This window comes from Orycteropus afer, unplaced genomic scaffold (genome assembly GCF_000298275.1).
Source record: "Orycteropus afer afer isolate SDZICR_OR568_19922 unplaced genomic scaffold, OryAfe1.0 scaffold00005, whole genome shotgun sequence".
NCBI classification, from domain to species: Eukaryota; Metazoa; Chordata; class Mammalia; order Tubulidentata; family Orycteropodidae; genus Orycteropus; species Orycteropus afer.
The window spans coordinates 124,652-138,032 of record NW_006921592.1 but is presented as its reverse complement, the minus strand read 5'-3'; the positions used below and the strand labels follow the sequence as shown (position 1 = coordinate 138,032).

Sequence of the window (13,381 nt, the reverse complement as noted above, 5' to 3'; positions counted from 1 at the left end):
TTTAAGGTAAAAACTTACACAGCGTATTAGGTTCCCATTTAACAATTTCTACACAAATTATTCAGCGATATTAGTTACATTTTTCACAATGTGTCATCACTCATTCATGCCATTCTGGCTGTACCATTTCCAGTACAGGCAATCCCTGACTTGCAATGTATTCGAGTTACAATGAACACCACTTATGACATCCATGTTATGTTTTATTTTGTTTGTGCATTTTATCTTTAGTAATATCTAGAGTGAATTTTTTTGGGGGGAGAGTACATTTTATCTTTAGTAATATATACTACATACAGTGTTATAACATGTGATTTGGTGATGTCATCATATCGATCAACGTATATATAATGTTTCCAACCTCCAAAGACAAGACCACATTTATAAAGATATTGATAAATAAAAAGCAATAATAATGAAAACTTAAAAAAAAAAGCCTAGGTATCCAACTTACATCAGAACTAACTTACAATAGAGTTGTCAAAATAGAACCCCACTGTGAGTTGAGGACTGTGTGTACTCTAGTCTCCCTGCCCCTTTGCTCTAGTATAATTTTTGACCATTTGATCTCATGTAGATGATTTTTTTAAAGGAGCTCATTACACGCAGGTTATGCTCTTTATTTTATGAGCAAATCAATCATTTAGCTCAAGGATCTCTTTCTAAAGTTTAAGGGATATAGAAACACTTCTAAGATGACAAGAACAAATAGAAATTAATTATACACGACACTCAGAATCCTCAGAATCTTAAGACATCACAAATGTCTTCAGAGACTATTATTTCACAGATATATTGAGAACTATAAGGTTCTATGACTTAACTAGTCACCCAGCTAATCAGCATATAGCTAGTGCTGCTTCTATGTCACTACAGAAACGGTCTATAATTCTACAACGTTTTCCCCTGACAAACTACCACCCACTCCTTATATAAATGTCAGGAATCCACTATTCTAAATTCCCAATTATTATTCAATTCTTACTAGTTTATGCAACAAACTTTACTCTTCTCCAGATCAAGCCTGTTTAATGTGTTAAATACTCAGTGAACATCCAAGGTGAGTCTGGTGGCCGGTCAGGTTCTGGGGGTTACCAAGATGACTCAGACCAGGGAGGTGCTCGAGGCTGACAGGAAGTGACTACTGTGTAGTGGATGTGATAAGGACTGAAATAAATACTGACATGTGTATAATTCCAACCAAACACAGGCAAGACAGTAATTAATTCCACCTGGGGTGAAGAAGTGTAAGGGAGGAACCTGGCCTGTAATAATGGGCTTACCAGGAAGTTCCTTTCAAAGGATTTAATTCTTTTCAAAAACAGCAATGTCTAGTTTTGCTAGTTAATATTTAGGAACCATCTTCCACGTATTTAGTTCTCCAGTATACATTACTCCCCATCCCCACTGGTGGCACTCCACCCAGCCAGAGGGTCTCTGATGGGATCTGCTAAGGGAGGAATAAAAGAAGTGTCACAAGGTAGAACTCACACACTTCCTTGAATACTCATAACACATGGCTCTCAACGAAGGGAAACAGCTACACTTGAAACATTATTTCCTCCTCCCATGAACAAGGTCCTAGAATCTACATCCTGAAAAGCTCATCAGTTCCCACTGATGAATAAACCAAGAACCAAACTTGTTGCCACTGAGTCAATTCTAACTTATAATGATCCTGTGTGTTAGATAGAACTGCTCCAGAGGGATTTCTTGGCTTTAATCTTTCAAGAAGCAGATAACCAAGTCTTTCATCTGCAGCGCCACCGGGTGGGTTTGAACTGCCAATCCTTAGGAGGTTAGTAGTTGAGCACAGTTTGTGCTACCTAGCTAGGGACCTACCAAGGACTGGAAAGCACTATCCCTGTTGACCTTCAACTCAAGTGACAAACTCTAGAGTATCTGCAAGTGTTCTCTCATATCTATCAAAGATTTTCCTTAATACAGTGGCAAAGATGTAACTGGATTTTAATAATCATCCATAAATTACAGTCTAGTAATTGTTACCTACCAGCAAGAAAAACTATGCCAATAATTCTCTATCACAATGTACTACATACATGTCAATAATTCATGTACCTAGTTCCATTATTACACAGAGTGTCTACAACATAACCAAAAAGCCACTGCCATCAAGTCAATTCCGACTCATAATGACCCTACAGGATAGAGCAGAACTACTCCATGGGGTTTCCAAGGCTGTAAATCTTTATGGAAACAGATGGACTCATCTTTCTCTGATGGAGCAGCTGGTGGGTTCAGACCACTGACCTTTCAATTAGCAACTGAATGCTTTAATGATTGCACCACCAAAACTCCTTTCTATAAGCTAAAGTACAGTATAATTAAACTTGAAAGATGCCCTATTTCCTTATGACCATGATGTATATGTTTTATACAGCTGATTAAAGTCTACAATAGAGATAATAATTACCATTTTAATTAATTCTGTTTACAAAAAAATAATAATTACCAAATTAGTTAAATCTGTGTTTATATACAATAAAGGAAAAACTTGGTAAACATACATACTCAAAGATGTAACAGTATTTTTACCATAATTAATAGTATCAACTGAAAATTTTTGATCAGCCCAGCTTAAAACACAAGCAACTATTTTATTCACTGAGATTCTATCATGAGTATGTTTTTACCACCCCTCCACCATTGCTGCCACCACACACACACACACATACACACACATATACTATCCAGTTGCTCCCTGGCTCATTGACCCCAAGCACAATGGGATGGGACCACTGTGATCCACAAGGCTTTTACTGGCTGATCTTTGCAAGTAAATCTCCAGTCCTTTCTTACTCTGTCTTAGTATGGAAGCTCCACTGGTAAACTATTCAGCAACAGAGTAACACGCACACCCCCACTGACAGGTAGTGGCTGCACTTGCAGTGCACTAGCCCAGAGTCAAACTTGGGTCTGGCACATGGAAGGTAAGAATTCAACCACTGAATCACCATTGCCCTCATATATAACGTGCTCCAAACCCACATCCACTGACGTTGATTCAGACTCAGAGCAACCCTATAAGACAGGGTAGAAGTGCTCCATTGGATTTCCAAGGCTACAAGCCTTTACAGAAGCAGACTCCCACATCTTTTTTCCCATGGAAGCAGCTGGTGGGTTCAAACTGGTTAGCAGCTAAGCACTTTAACCACTGTGCCACCAGGACTCCTTTATAACCTGCTAGCAGGGAGGGAGATATAAATAGAAGCCACAATTCATAGATACTCTAATTAGGCTAAATATTCATGTAAAGGTGAAAATAAACTTTATTACAAAATATATCTTACTATGGTCTACAATAGGAGCTCTGGTAGCATAGTGGCTAAAGCACTTGACTGCTAACCAGAAGGTTGGCGGTTCAAACCCACCAGCCACTCCTCGGAAGGAAGGTTGGGCAATCCTACTTCCGTAGTGATACTGCCTCGGAAACCCAAGGAGGGGTCGCTATGAGTCGGGGCCGACTGGACGGCACATAACAACAACATGGTCTACAATGTATAATGGTACATAAGTGGTTAAGGACATCTGCATTGAATCTGTAAAGAATTAACGCTGATGATCTGCCAAAGGACTAAACAAATACCTAAGCTAATTTAAAGTTATTTAAGTGCAAGTTCCTAACTGAAGGCTTGGAGTTTCTCATAATCAGTGCACACACTGGTAGGCACAATGAAGGAACGTGGTGACGGAAACAAAGTGTTTCCTGGTCTCCTTTTACACTCACCTACCAAAAGTGCATCTCCACTGCTCATCTTTCTAGGTCAAGGGAGTGTTACTTTTTCTTTTCCTTAGGACTTCTAGTCCCAAAGACATCCTTGTTTAAGCCTATTTTACAGGTCAATATAAGCTACATTTAAAAAAATAATTCCTCCAGCTGGCACTTTGTTTAAAAGGCTTTACAACGCTGAAGGAATTTATTTACACACAAGGCTATTCAGCTCCACATTCTTCAGAAATAGATCAAAAGCAAGCTTGAAAACAAAGTCCCCAGGAGTGCCAAAATATTCCCTCCAGTTTTCACTCCATTATATCGCAAATGTCGCATCAGTGGACCTTAAAAAATGCAGAATAGTTTGTGTGAGGATGGCAGAGAAAGGAATGAGAATTGGGCTAGACACTAAAGAGCTTCGCAGTTAGAGTGTAGTTACCAGAGCTGTGCAGACAAGAGCAAGATACATATGGTTAAGACATAAAGTCATCAAATTCCCTTTCCTGGGCCATCTTGTGTCTAACTTTCCAGAAGGTATGGCCAAGATAGACCTGGCCTTATCTAACTAAATGCCACACTCATATGTTAAAGCAGTTATTTCCTAATTCTTAGATTCCAAGGGTCATCTTTACAATTTGTGCCTTATTCTCATACCACTCGTCCAATAATTTACTTAGTATCTTTCTTAAAACAGACTCACTGTTTTACTTACTTATTTTAATCTCATTCTAAGCGATACCATATATAAAGTAATGGGCTTAGTGTGCTGGCTTTATGTTTTCTATTCCTAATGCACAATATTCACGCATAATAATTTAAAACTAGAGTATGTTCTTCCCTGTGCCACCTGTAAGTCATTTTGTGTACCACACTTAGAAAATATTGTTTTGGAGACAGCAAAATAAGGCAGAGAAAAATGCTTAATGACCTCACTGTCGGATCTGACCCATAGCAACCCTTCCTTGGGATGCCGAGGCACTATCACTACCGAAATAGATTGCCCAATCTTCCTTCCCAGGAGTGGCTGATGGGTTTGAACCGCCAGCCTTCTGGTTAGCAGTCAAAGGCCTTAGGCATTACGCCACCACAGCTCCCTTAACTAACTTATTGGGTATTTTTAATCTCTCTTCTGAGCCCACAAGTTGTTGAGGCCAATAATGGAGATGCTGATAGGTCAACCAGTTACAGTAAAGTCAATTCCAACTCATGGCAACCTATGTATGTCAAAATCAGTGGCTGATTTTTAAGTGTATCACTAACTCTTTCTTCCTAGGCACTTCTGAGTGAACTCAAGCCTCCAACCTTCCGGTTAAGAGTGGAGCTTGTAACTGCACCACCCAGAGACTCACGGAGGCACTGCCATCAAATCAATTGTGACTCATAGTGACCCTATGGGACAGAGTAGAACTGCACCACAGGGTTCCCGAGGCTGCAATCTTTACACGTGCAGACTACCACATCTTTCTCCCACAGAGTAACTGGAGTGTTTGAACCACTGGCCTTTCAGTCAGCAACCGAGCACTCAACCATTGCACCACCAGGGCTCCTTAAGGAGGCACTACCCAAAACCCAAACCCACCACCACTGAGTGAATTCTGACTCCTAGCAACCCTTTAGGACAGAATAAACCTACCCCATAGGGTTTCCAAGGCTGTAAATCTTTACAGAAGGCAGACTGCCTCATCTTTCTCCCGCAGAGCAGCTCATGGGTTCGAACCACCAACCTTTTGGGTAGCAGCCAAATGCTTTAGCCACTGCACCACCAGAGCTCCTTATGGAGGCACCAGTCCCTTAGAAAAACTGAATGAAAACAGTCACCAACCGGGGTGCCATTGCCCTGGCCCACACTGGCACTTGGGATCCTAGCCTTCAGTGGCTAAACTCCCAGAAGCAAGTTTCCTAATCAAGTTGAAAAAGTGAGACCAGACTCTCCAACTTAGAGGTCTGCCTCTTACTCAACAGTGTACGTACAAGCTTAATCAACTCCTTCCCCAGGTAACATTCCAGACTGGAACTAGCTACTGTGATACTGGAAGTTGGGAGTGAGTACCTGAAAACTTTTTCCGATTGCTACTGTTGCTGTTGTTAGGCATTCTCCAGTCAATTTCGACTCAGAGCAACTCCATGTGCAAAATTAGAGCTGCCCCACAGTTTTCTAAACTGTAATCTTAACAGGAGCAGATTCCCAGGTCTTTCTCACTCGGAGCCACTGGGTGGGTGCAGGGGCTCCAAACTGCCAGCCTTTCAGTTAGCAGCCAAGTACTTAATTGCACCCCCAGGGCTCCTAATTGCTACTGTATGTCCTTTACTTTTTTTAATGGTAATTTCAGCTCAGACCCTCATACATTTGCTAGCTATATGGGCTTCTGCTAAAAAGGATCATCACAAAAATTCCTATAGGGTGAAGTAGGTTCTAGTTGTAGGCAAGATTCCTTTAACCTTAAAAAGTTCACGTAAACATTAATTTGTTGAGCCCACTAAATAGGTATTAAATCTGAGTCCAATTTTCTAACTCTGACTCTTAGATTGAGGATCAGAGACCAGTTCATAGCTCAATCAAAGACCTGAGAGAACCATTCTGCTTCCTCCCACCGGATCTCATACATTATCATACTCCAAATCACCTTAGCTACAAAATGCCCCTCAACACCTCCGATGGTTTGTTTGTCTAAGGCCATTCCAGCCAGCAATGGTCAGACCTCTGGTTACTGCTCAGAGTCTAATCAATGAGGCATTTTATTGGGAGCCAGCTCATAACCTAGATAAAATTAATCTGTTGCCACAGCTCCTTAATGGGATTTGTTCTAGGGATTAGGTAAGGAATTCCCTGACAGCTCATATTCTTGGTAGAATTATGTTGAAAGTTTCAGCAGTGATTACTAACTGAACTTTCCTAACTCTCCACTCCACCCCCAGCACACCCACACCTCACACCACTCCCCAACCAAATCTGCATGACTTTTTCACACTAGAGAATGTACTATTGTGTATGGAACTAAAGCGGCCCCACCTAGTTTCAAGAATTCATCTGTCTCCTAAAAATAAAACTTTTAATGGCTTTGCTTCTTGAGGAAAGAAAACCCTGCCAAACTCAATGGTTAGTGGTGGAATTCTGTTATTTCCCTCACATTAAAAAAAAAAAAAAAAAAAATCAGTTGCCATTGTGTGGATTCTGACTCGTGGCAACTCCATGTGTTTCAGAGTAGAATCACTACATAGGATTTTCAATTATCGTGACCTCTTGGGAGCAGACTGCCAGGTCTTTCTTCCAAGGCACCTCTGGATAGATTTGAACTGCCAACCTTTCACTTAGTAGCCAAGTGTTTAACCATTTGTGCCACCAAAGAGTCTCACACTTAGCCTTATTAATTCAGTGGATTCTGGAGAAGATAAATGGTTGTCTGTGACCTTTTGTCAATGTACAAAGAACTGGACCAAAGTTAAACAAACGAGGGCAGAAATCATTGCAAATGGAGTTTCCAGGAGGGAGATGCAAAAAGTCACTGGTTTTAAGCCTATAAGTGCTTGCTTCAAAAAGAGTAATATTTACTAAAAGGTCAGAAGGTGGGATAGGGTGTTTACTGGGAAAATGGTCCACTTCTTTGTAGTGGAAGTCAAGTCTAATAAACATTAGGAATTTCTATGATTTCCCACCCCCCCACCTCAAACTCAAGTTCTCTTAGTGGCATTCAAGGCCTTTCAAGAGAGTATAATCAAGGCTTTCTCTTTCCCTTAGTTTCCTCCTTTACACCTACCTGGCATCTCCCACCTGTACTTCCAGATCCCACTTCCCTTAATAATCCAGGTCCTGGCACTTACCATTTTTAACACCTATTTTGGAATATACTATTTACTGGCTACCATTTCCTTAGCCCACACTGATGCCAAGCACTCTATGTCATCTTACTCAGTCCTGTGAGGTGGTGTAACAAGGGCTGTGTGTCTGGTACAGGGCTGGGCAGCGTTTCATTCTGTTGTACATAGGGTCACTATAGGTTGGAGCCGACTTGACGGCACCTAACGTCAACATGAGGTGGACACATTATCAGCCCCATTTCCAATAGTGACTTACACTGTGAGGTATCCATGCCCTTTTCTCCCCAAAAAGGCAAGAATCCCTGAAGGAAATGGTATAAGACAATCCCATTGTTTGTTGTATGTCCCTAAAAAGCAGCAATGTCTAAAATACAGTCTAAATAAACTTTTCAGGACTCTAGAAGGCAGAAACTGAGTCTTGTTCATCTCTGTAGCCCTCACAGTGACAGGCAAACGTGGTGCTCATTAAGCATTAACTGAACGGCATTGAAAACTCTTGTCATCAATCCCTGTGCAGCATCATTTCCGGGGGGAAAAAAATTCACCTTCATCAAACTCTGGAAGCAGCTCTGAGAAACCTCAAGAACTACCTCAAAAGCCATTGTTTCCCTAGTAAAGGATTTCTTCCTCCCCAGAGAGAGGAAGGTATAGCACCTGTGCACATTTCTAATTGCATTAAGCAAACTGTGCTTCTCCAATAAGGTCATGTGACAGAGGCATGCTTTCTTACCTATCTCTGTATTCATTGAAGTGAGTAGTTGTTCATAAAAACTTATTGAATTGTCAAATTTCATTCTCTTAGGATATTATATGGCACTTTTTGTTACAAATGCAGTTAAGAACCAGTGACCATCAAGTTCATTCCAACCCATGGTGACCTCATGTGTGGTCAGAGGAGAACTGCTCCACAGGGTTTTCAATGGCTAGTTTTTTGGGGGAAGGAGACCACCAGGCCTTTCTTCCAAGGCACCTCTGGGTAGATTGGAATCTCCAACCTTTTGGTCAGCAGCCAAACATGTTAACCATTTGCACCACCCAGGAACTCCACAGATGCAATTACTACTACTAATTCTCACTTAAAACAATCTCTTTCCTAGATGTACCGACTAGAAGTGACCTACCCAACTGTCTCTCTGGATTAATACTAACAAAACAGACTTGTTCTCCAGAAGTGACTGCCCACCCAACCCAGAACAGACCACCTAGTGATCCGAAGAAAAGGGCCTCTTCCCATCCTGTTGGGATTCCTGGGCTGGGAGAGGGAGAGTGCAATCACAGGGCAGTTTCTATGGCAGGATTACTCTGTGCTGGGAATTTCAGGGAAACCACAACTATTACTGAGGCCAGACAGCTGCCAGAGAAGAGCTGGGCCTAAGAAGTGAGGCTAAAATAGAGGCGAGAGGCTGTGTTCCATTACTAAGGGCTGGAGTATTCACTCCCAAGTTTGTCCACATTTCAAGAATGTTAAAACCTTGTAGTTGAAACCCCTTATTATTTATAACTTAAAATAAACTACTGTGTAAAAAGCAGAAACTTGACAAATGAAGACATAAAATAAGCTGAACTGGCGACAGGTAAAATACCACCAGCATAAAAGGCATTCATCACTCCCTTTTTGTGACTTCTTCCAAAGCCCCATCTCCATTCCCTACTGTAAATAAAGTTTTCATTTTGCAGAGATAGCTGATCAAAAAATAAATTAAGCATTCAATCTTCCAAAGAATTGTCTTGAGTGTATTCTCAAATACTCACGCCTCTAATTTTGCATCAGGTTGAAAGTTTAAAGCCGAAAAGGACAACACAAAAGCATACAGCAGGCCACACAACAGGCACCACGAAGTGTCTCCAAGGTAGCAGAGATCCAGGGGACACTGTGTTCAAGACAGCTGTCCTCCGTACTTGGGTCTACAGAGCGCGAGAAAAGGATCCAGGAGCTCCGGAGACCATCGGCGTTTTCCCACCCCCCCGTCCGACGAAATCTCCCAGGGTGGGAGAATCCTAGCTGCCCTCAGTGCACCAGAAAACAACTTCAAGGAAGCCTGCGAGCAGAGCCCACCACGCGCTCCCCTCCTCAGGACCCTCCTCTGAACCAGCGAACAGGCCACTTACCGGGAGCCAACCTGACAGCTCCCGCCGGGGTGGAAACATCCGATCTCCTCGCACTGGCATCTCGGACGGTGGTCCCGCGTGGGGTAGCCGGCCCCAATGCCCGCTCTTCGTCCGCGCGGCAGGACAGTCCTCCGACCTACAGCCCCGGGCCGCCGGGGTGCCGACCCGCGGTGACCCACCCTTTTGTCCCTCCTCCAGCGGCGGCGTTGGCCCGCCCCAGCCAGAGCGCAGCGCCCGCCCGCCGGGCCCGGGAAACTCTCAAACGGGCCGCTACCACCCCCGAGTGAGCCAGGGGGGCAGGAGCTCGCCGGCGCCGCGTCCCCAGGCCCCAGGCGGCGGGCCGCGTCACGCGTGACTCCCGGCAGGGATCGGAAGAGCCGATGGCGACAGGGGAACCCCAAGGCTCCAGCGTCCTGCAGCACCCACGCTTGCAACCCCCCCCCCCCGCCGGCCGGATGGTTCGCTCCGAGGCGTGCGCCAGGGCGAGCAGGTCCAGCTCCGGGAACCGCAGCAAAATTTGAGCTCAGGCGCTTGCCGGGGGGGGGGCCCTGGTACCAGCGTGTTCCGCGGGCCTTTTCCTTTGAGGTCTCGTGGGTATCCTGTAGGGCCACTTTTTGAAGAAGTTTTCAAAGCCTCTCAGAAGCTGCGCTTCAGTTCCCTTCAGAATGAAGAACTGGGGAAACCCCAAAGTTTCTGTCCTGATGTCTAGAAGCCTGTCCGGCCTGCTAACACAATACGGCATTGTACCCACAAATTTCTCAGCTCAACAACTGCTTACCCCGAGTTCCAGGTCCATAAAATGTTTATGTTAAATACTGAAACATGGCTTTTCTGCAAAATATACTTCAAGTTCTCTCGTGGGCACTTTTCCAGCAACTGCTATAAACAGAATGAAACTCCTGTCTATCGTCGGCTTTTAAAAGGCCCTAAACCAAACTAAACCAAACAAAACCAAACGCACTGCCGTGGAGTGGGATCCGACTCATAGCGACCCCTCCTTGGGTTTCCGAGGTGATGCTTAGCCAACAGGATTCTTCTAATTCAACTCAATATATTTGTCTTAAGAGTCCTGTATGTACAAAGAATTGTGCAAAGTAAATAAAAGTTTGCTTATTTTGTTGTTAGCTGTCCTTGAGTTAATTGCAACTCACGGCAACCCCACGTATGCAGAGTAGAACTACCCTATAGGGTTTGCAAGGCTGTGACTTTTCAGTAGTTGCCAGACCTGTCTTCTGAGCCACCTCTGGGTGGCTTCGAACAGGCAACCTTTAGGGGAGTGGAGGAGCATGTCACTACGCCTCCCAGCTGATTCCTTTCCTTCTTTGAGGAGCATAATAAATTATTTGAAGAAACAAAACAAGTACACTGATTAAAAATACAAGTTTAGATTTGAAATCTAAGGAAACCACGTTGTAAAAGAAAATGTGTCCCACTCTGTTCTTCTCTTAGGTTGAAGAGCAAAATTCTGCCTAATCTCAAACAAGTAGAAGGTAAAAGGTCTGTTCGGCTCCTCTAACAAGATATAGTTGCTGGGCTCACTCCCTGAAAAGTTGCTTCACTTCCTACCTAATCAAAACAAGTTTGGCAGATTATGTGGAAAAACAAGTCCAGCAGGTGCCGCTCTCAAAGTATTTTGCGTTCTGGCCTCCTTTGGAGTCAGCTGAATAAAAAGCACTGTATTCCCACTTTATTTCAAGTCTCCAGACTTAGACATTTTGGTTGTATACCTGCTATAAGGTGTTACTCTCCTGATCTCAGCAGCTATTTAAAAAATCTGTTTCCCAAATTAGGTGGTGCTGCTAATAATAATAATGATAGTGTTTGTGAACCGGTCACACCTTAGTGTTGTAAGTTTACCCCACTAGCATTTAGAAAGGCAGAAAGGAATCCAGAATGTAGCAATTACATCAGTTAAATGATTCCCTTTTTCTCTAGAGCTGTGTTGACCATTATGAAAGCCACCCATCACAAGTGAGCATTTCCATTTACACTTAAAATAATCAAAATGAAGAAAAATTTTAAAAATCACTTCCTGTATTTGTATGTTCTGTAAGAATTCCCAGGTATATAGTAGAGCTGACAAGAGACAAGGTCACTTCTTGGTCACAGCCAGCTACCCACAGGGACCGAGTAGTTGAACTTGTGGGCTTAGGACCATAGTCGCAGGGGACATCAAACTCAACTGGCATAACATACTACACAAAACATTGTTCCACCTCCTACTCTGGCAAGTAGCAACTGGGATCTTAAAAGCTTACAAGCAGCCATCTAGATGCAGTGATGGGTCTCTCCTTGTCCAGAGCAAAGAAAAATGAAGAAAACCAAAGATTTGTGGAAATAATTAGTCCTAGCGACTGGTACACCATGTGATCCACAGTCTATAAGACTATGAGACCAGAAGAACTAGATGGTGCCCAGCTACCACTGTAAACCACTCGGAGGGTGATCTATGTAGGAGATCCCGGATAAAGAGGGAGAACAATGTGGCACAAAACTCAAAATCATTTGAGGGCGGGGGGGTGGGGGAAGGCAACTAGGTTTGCTGGTCTGATAAAGCCTGGTGGAACCACTGAGACTATGGTCCCTAGCTGCCCTTCAGGTCTGAAACTGAACCCACACCTGTGGCTTCCAGCCAAACAAAAGACAGGCATGTGAGCTGAACATTTACCTGAGGTAGATACACTCCTTGGAAGAACAATCATGGGAGAAAGAAGGGCTGTTTATGCACAGGGAGACAGCTCAGGGGGCAGGAGTGCATGGAGAGATAGACACAGGAAGAGGTAACTATCGGAAGGAAGTGGGAGGGGAGCTGTTGCATTGTGGTAAATTGTAGTCAATGTCACGAGACAAAGTGTATGTGAACTGCTGTATGGAAAGTGAATTTGCTCTGTAAATGTTCAACCAAATTACAATAATAAATTAAAAAATAGCTTCTTCAGGCACAGAGCCACATCTCAAGTGTTCCAATTGCCACATGCAGCTAATGGCTACCATACTGCACAGTGCAAATATAGGACAGTCCCATCATCACAGAAAGTATTACTGGTCTGTGCTGCTCCAAATGATGAAATACTTATATACTTGAAATACTATTCTTCTGGCGCAGTGCCTGACATATGATAAGCACTCAATAAATGGTTGTTGACAAAAATGACTGAATGGATACACTTGCATTGCTGGTGGCTGTATATATCAATACAACTTTTTGGAGAAGCAATTTATTAGTATATATTTTCCACATGTGGGACTGGCACATCCCACTCCTTGAATTTGCTTATCTGGAAAACTTCAATCCAAAAAAGGATCCCTGGTGGTACAGTGATTAAACACTCAACCGCTAACCTAAAGGTCGGGGGTTTGAACTCACCAGCTGCTCTAAGGGAGAAAGAATTGGCAGTCTGCTTCTGTAAAGATCACAGCCTTGGAAACTCTGTGGGACAGTTCTCTGTCCTACGGGATCACTATGACTTGACAATGATGGGTTTGGTTTGTGTGGTTCAATCCAACAAGTATTTATGAAGCACCTCCTGTCAAGCCATAATCTGATAAAAGACTCACCTAAGGGAGCTCAGTCTATTCCAGTAGTAAATCAATGAAGAAAATAATCAGAAACTGCAAGTGCAGAAGGAGCTCTGGTGGCACTGTGGTTCAAGGTCAGCAGTTCAAATCCACCAGCTGCTCCATAGGAGAAAGATGAGAAAGTCTGCTTCAGTAAAGATTTAC

General features: G+C 43.2%; 1 protein-coding gene across 1 annotated transcript in view; it reads right to left on the bottom strand.

The window, feature by feature from the left end:
- TJP2 (tight junction protein 2) overlaps positions 1 to 9,718 on the bottom strand; it is a 105,091-nt gene extending 95,373 nt beyond the window's left edge. The window contains exon 1 of the mRNA XM_007938371.1: positions 9,659 to 9,718. Coding sequence (XP_007936562.1) covers positions 9,659 to 9,718 — 60 coding nt within the window. The remainder of the gene's footprint in view (positions 1 to 9,658) is intronic.
- Between the last annotated feature and the right edge of the window lie 3,663 nt (positions 9,719 to 13,381).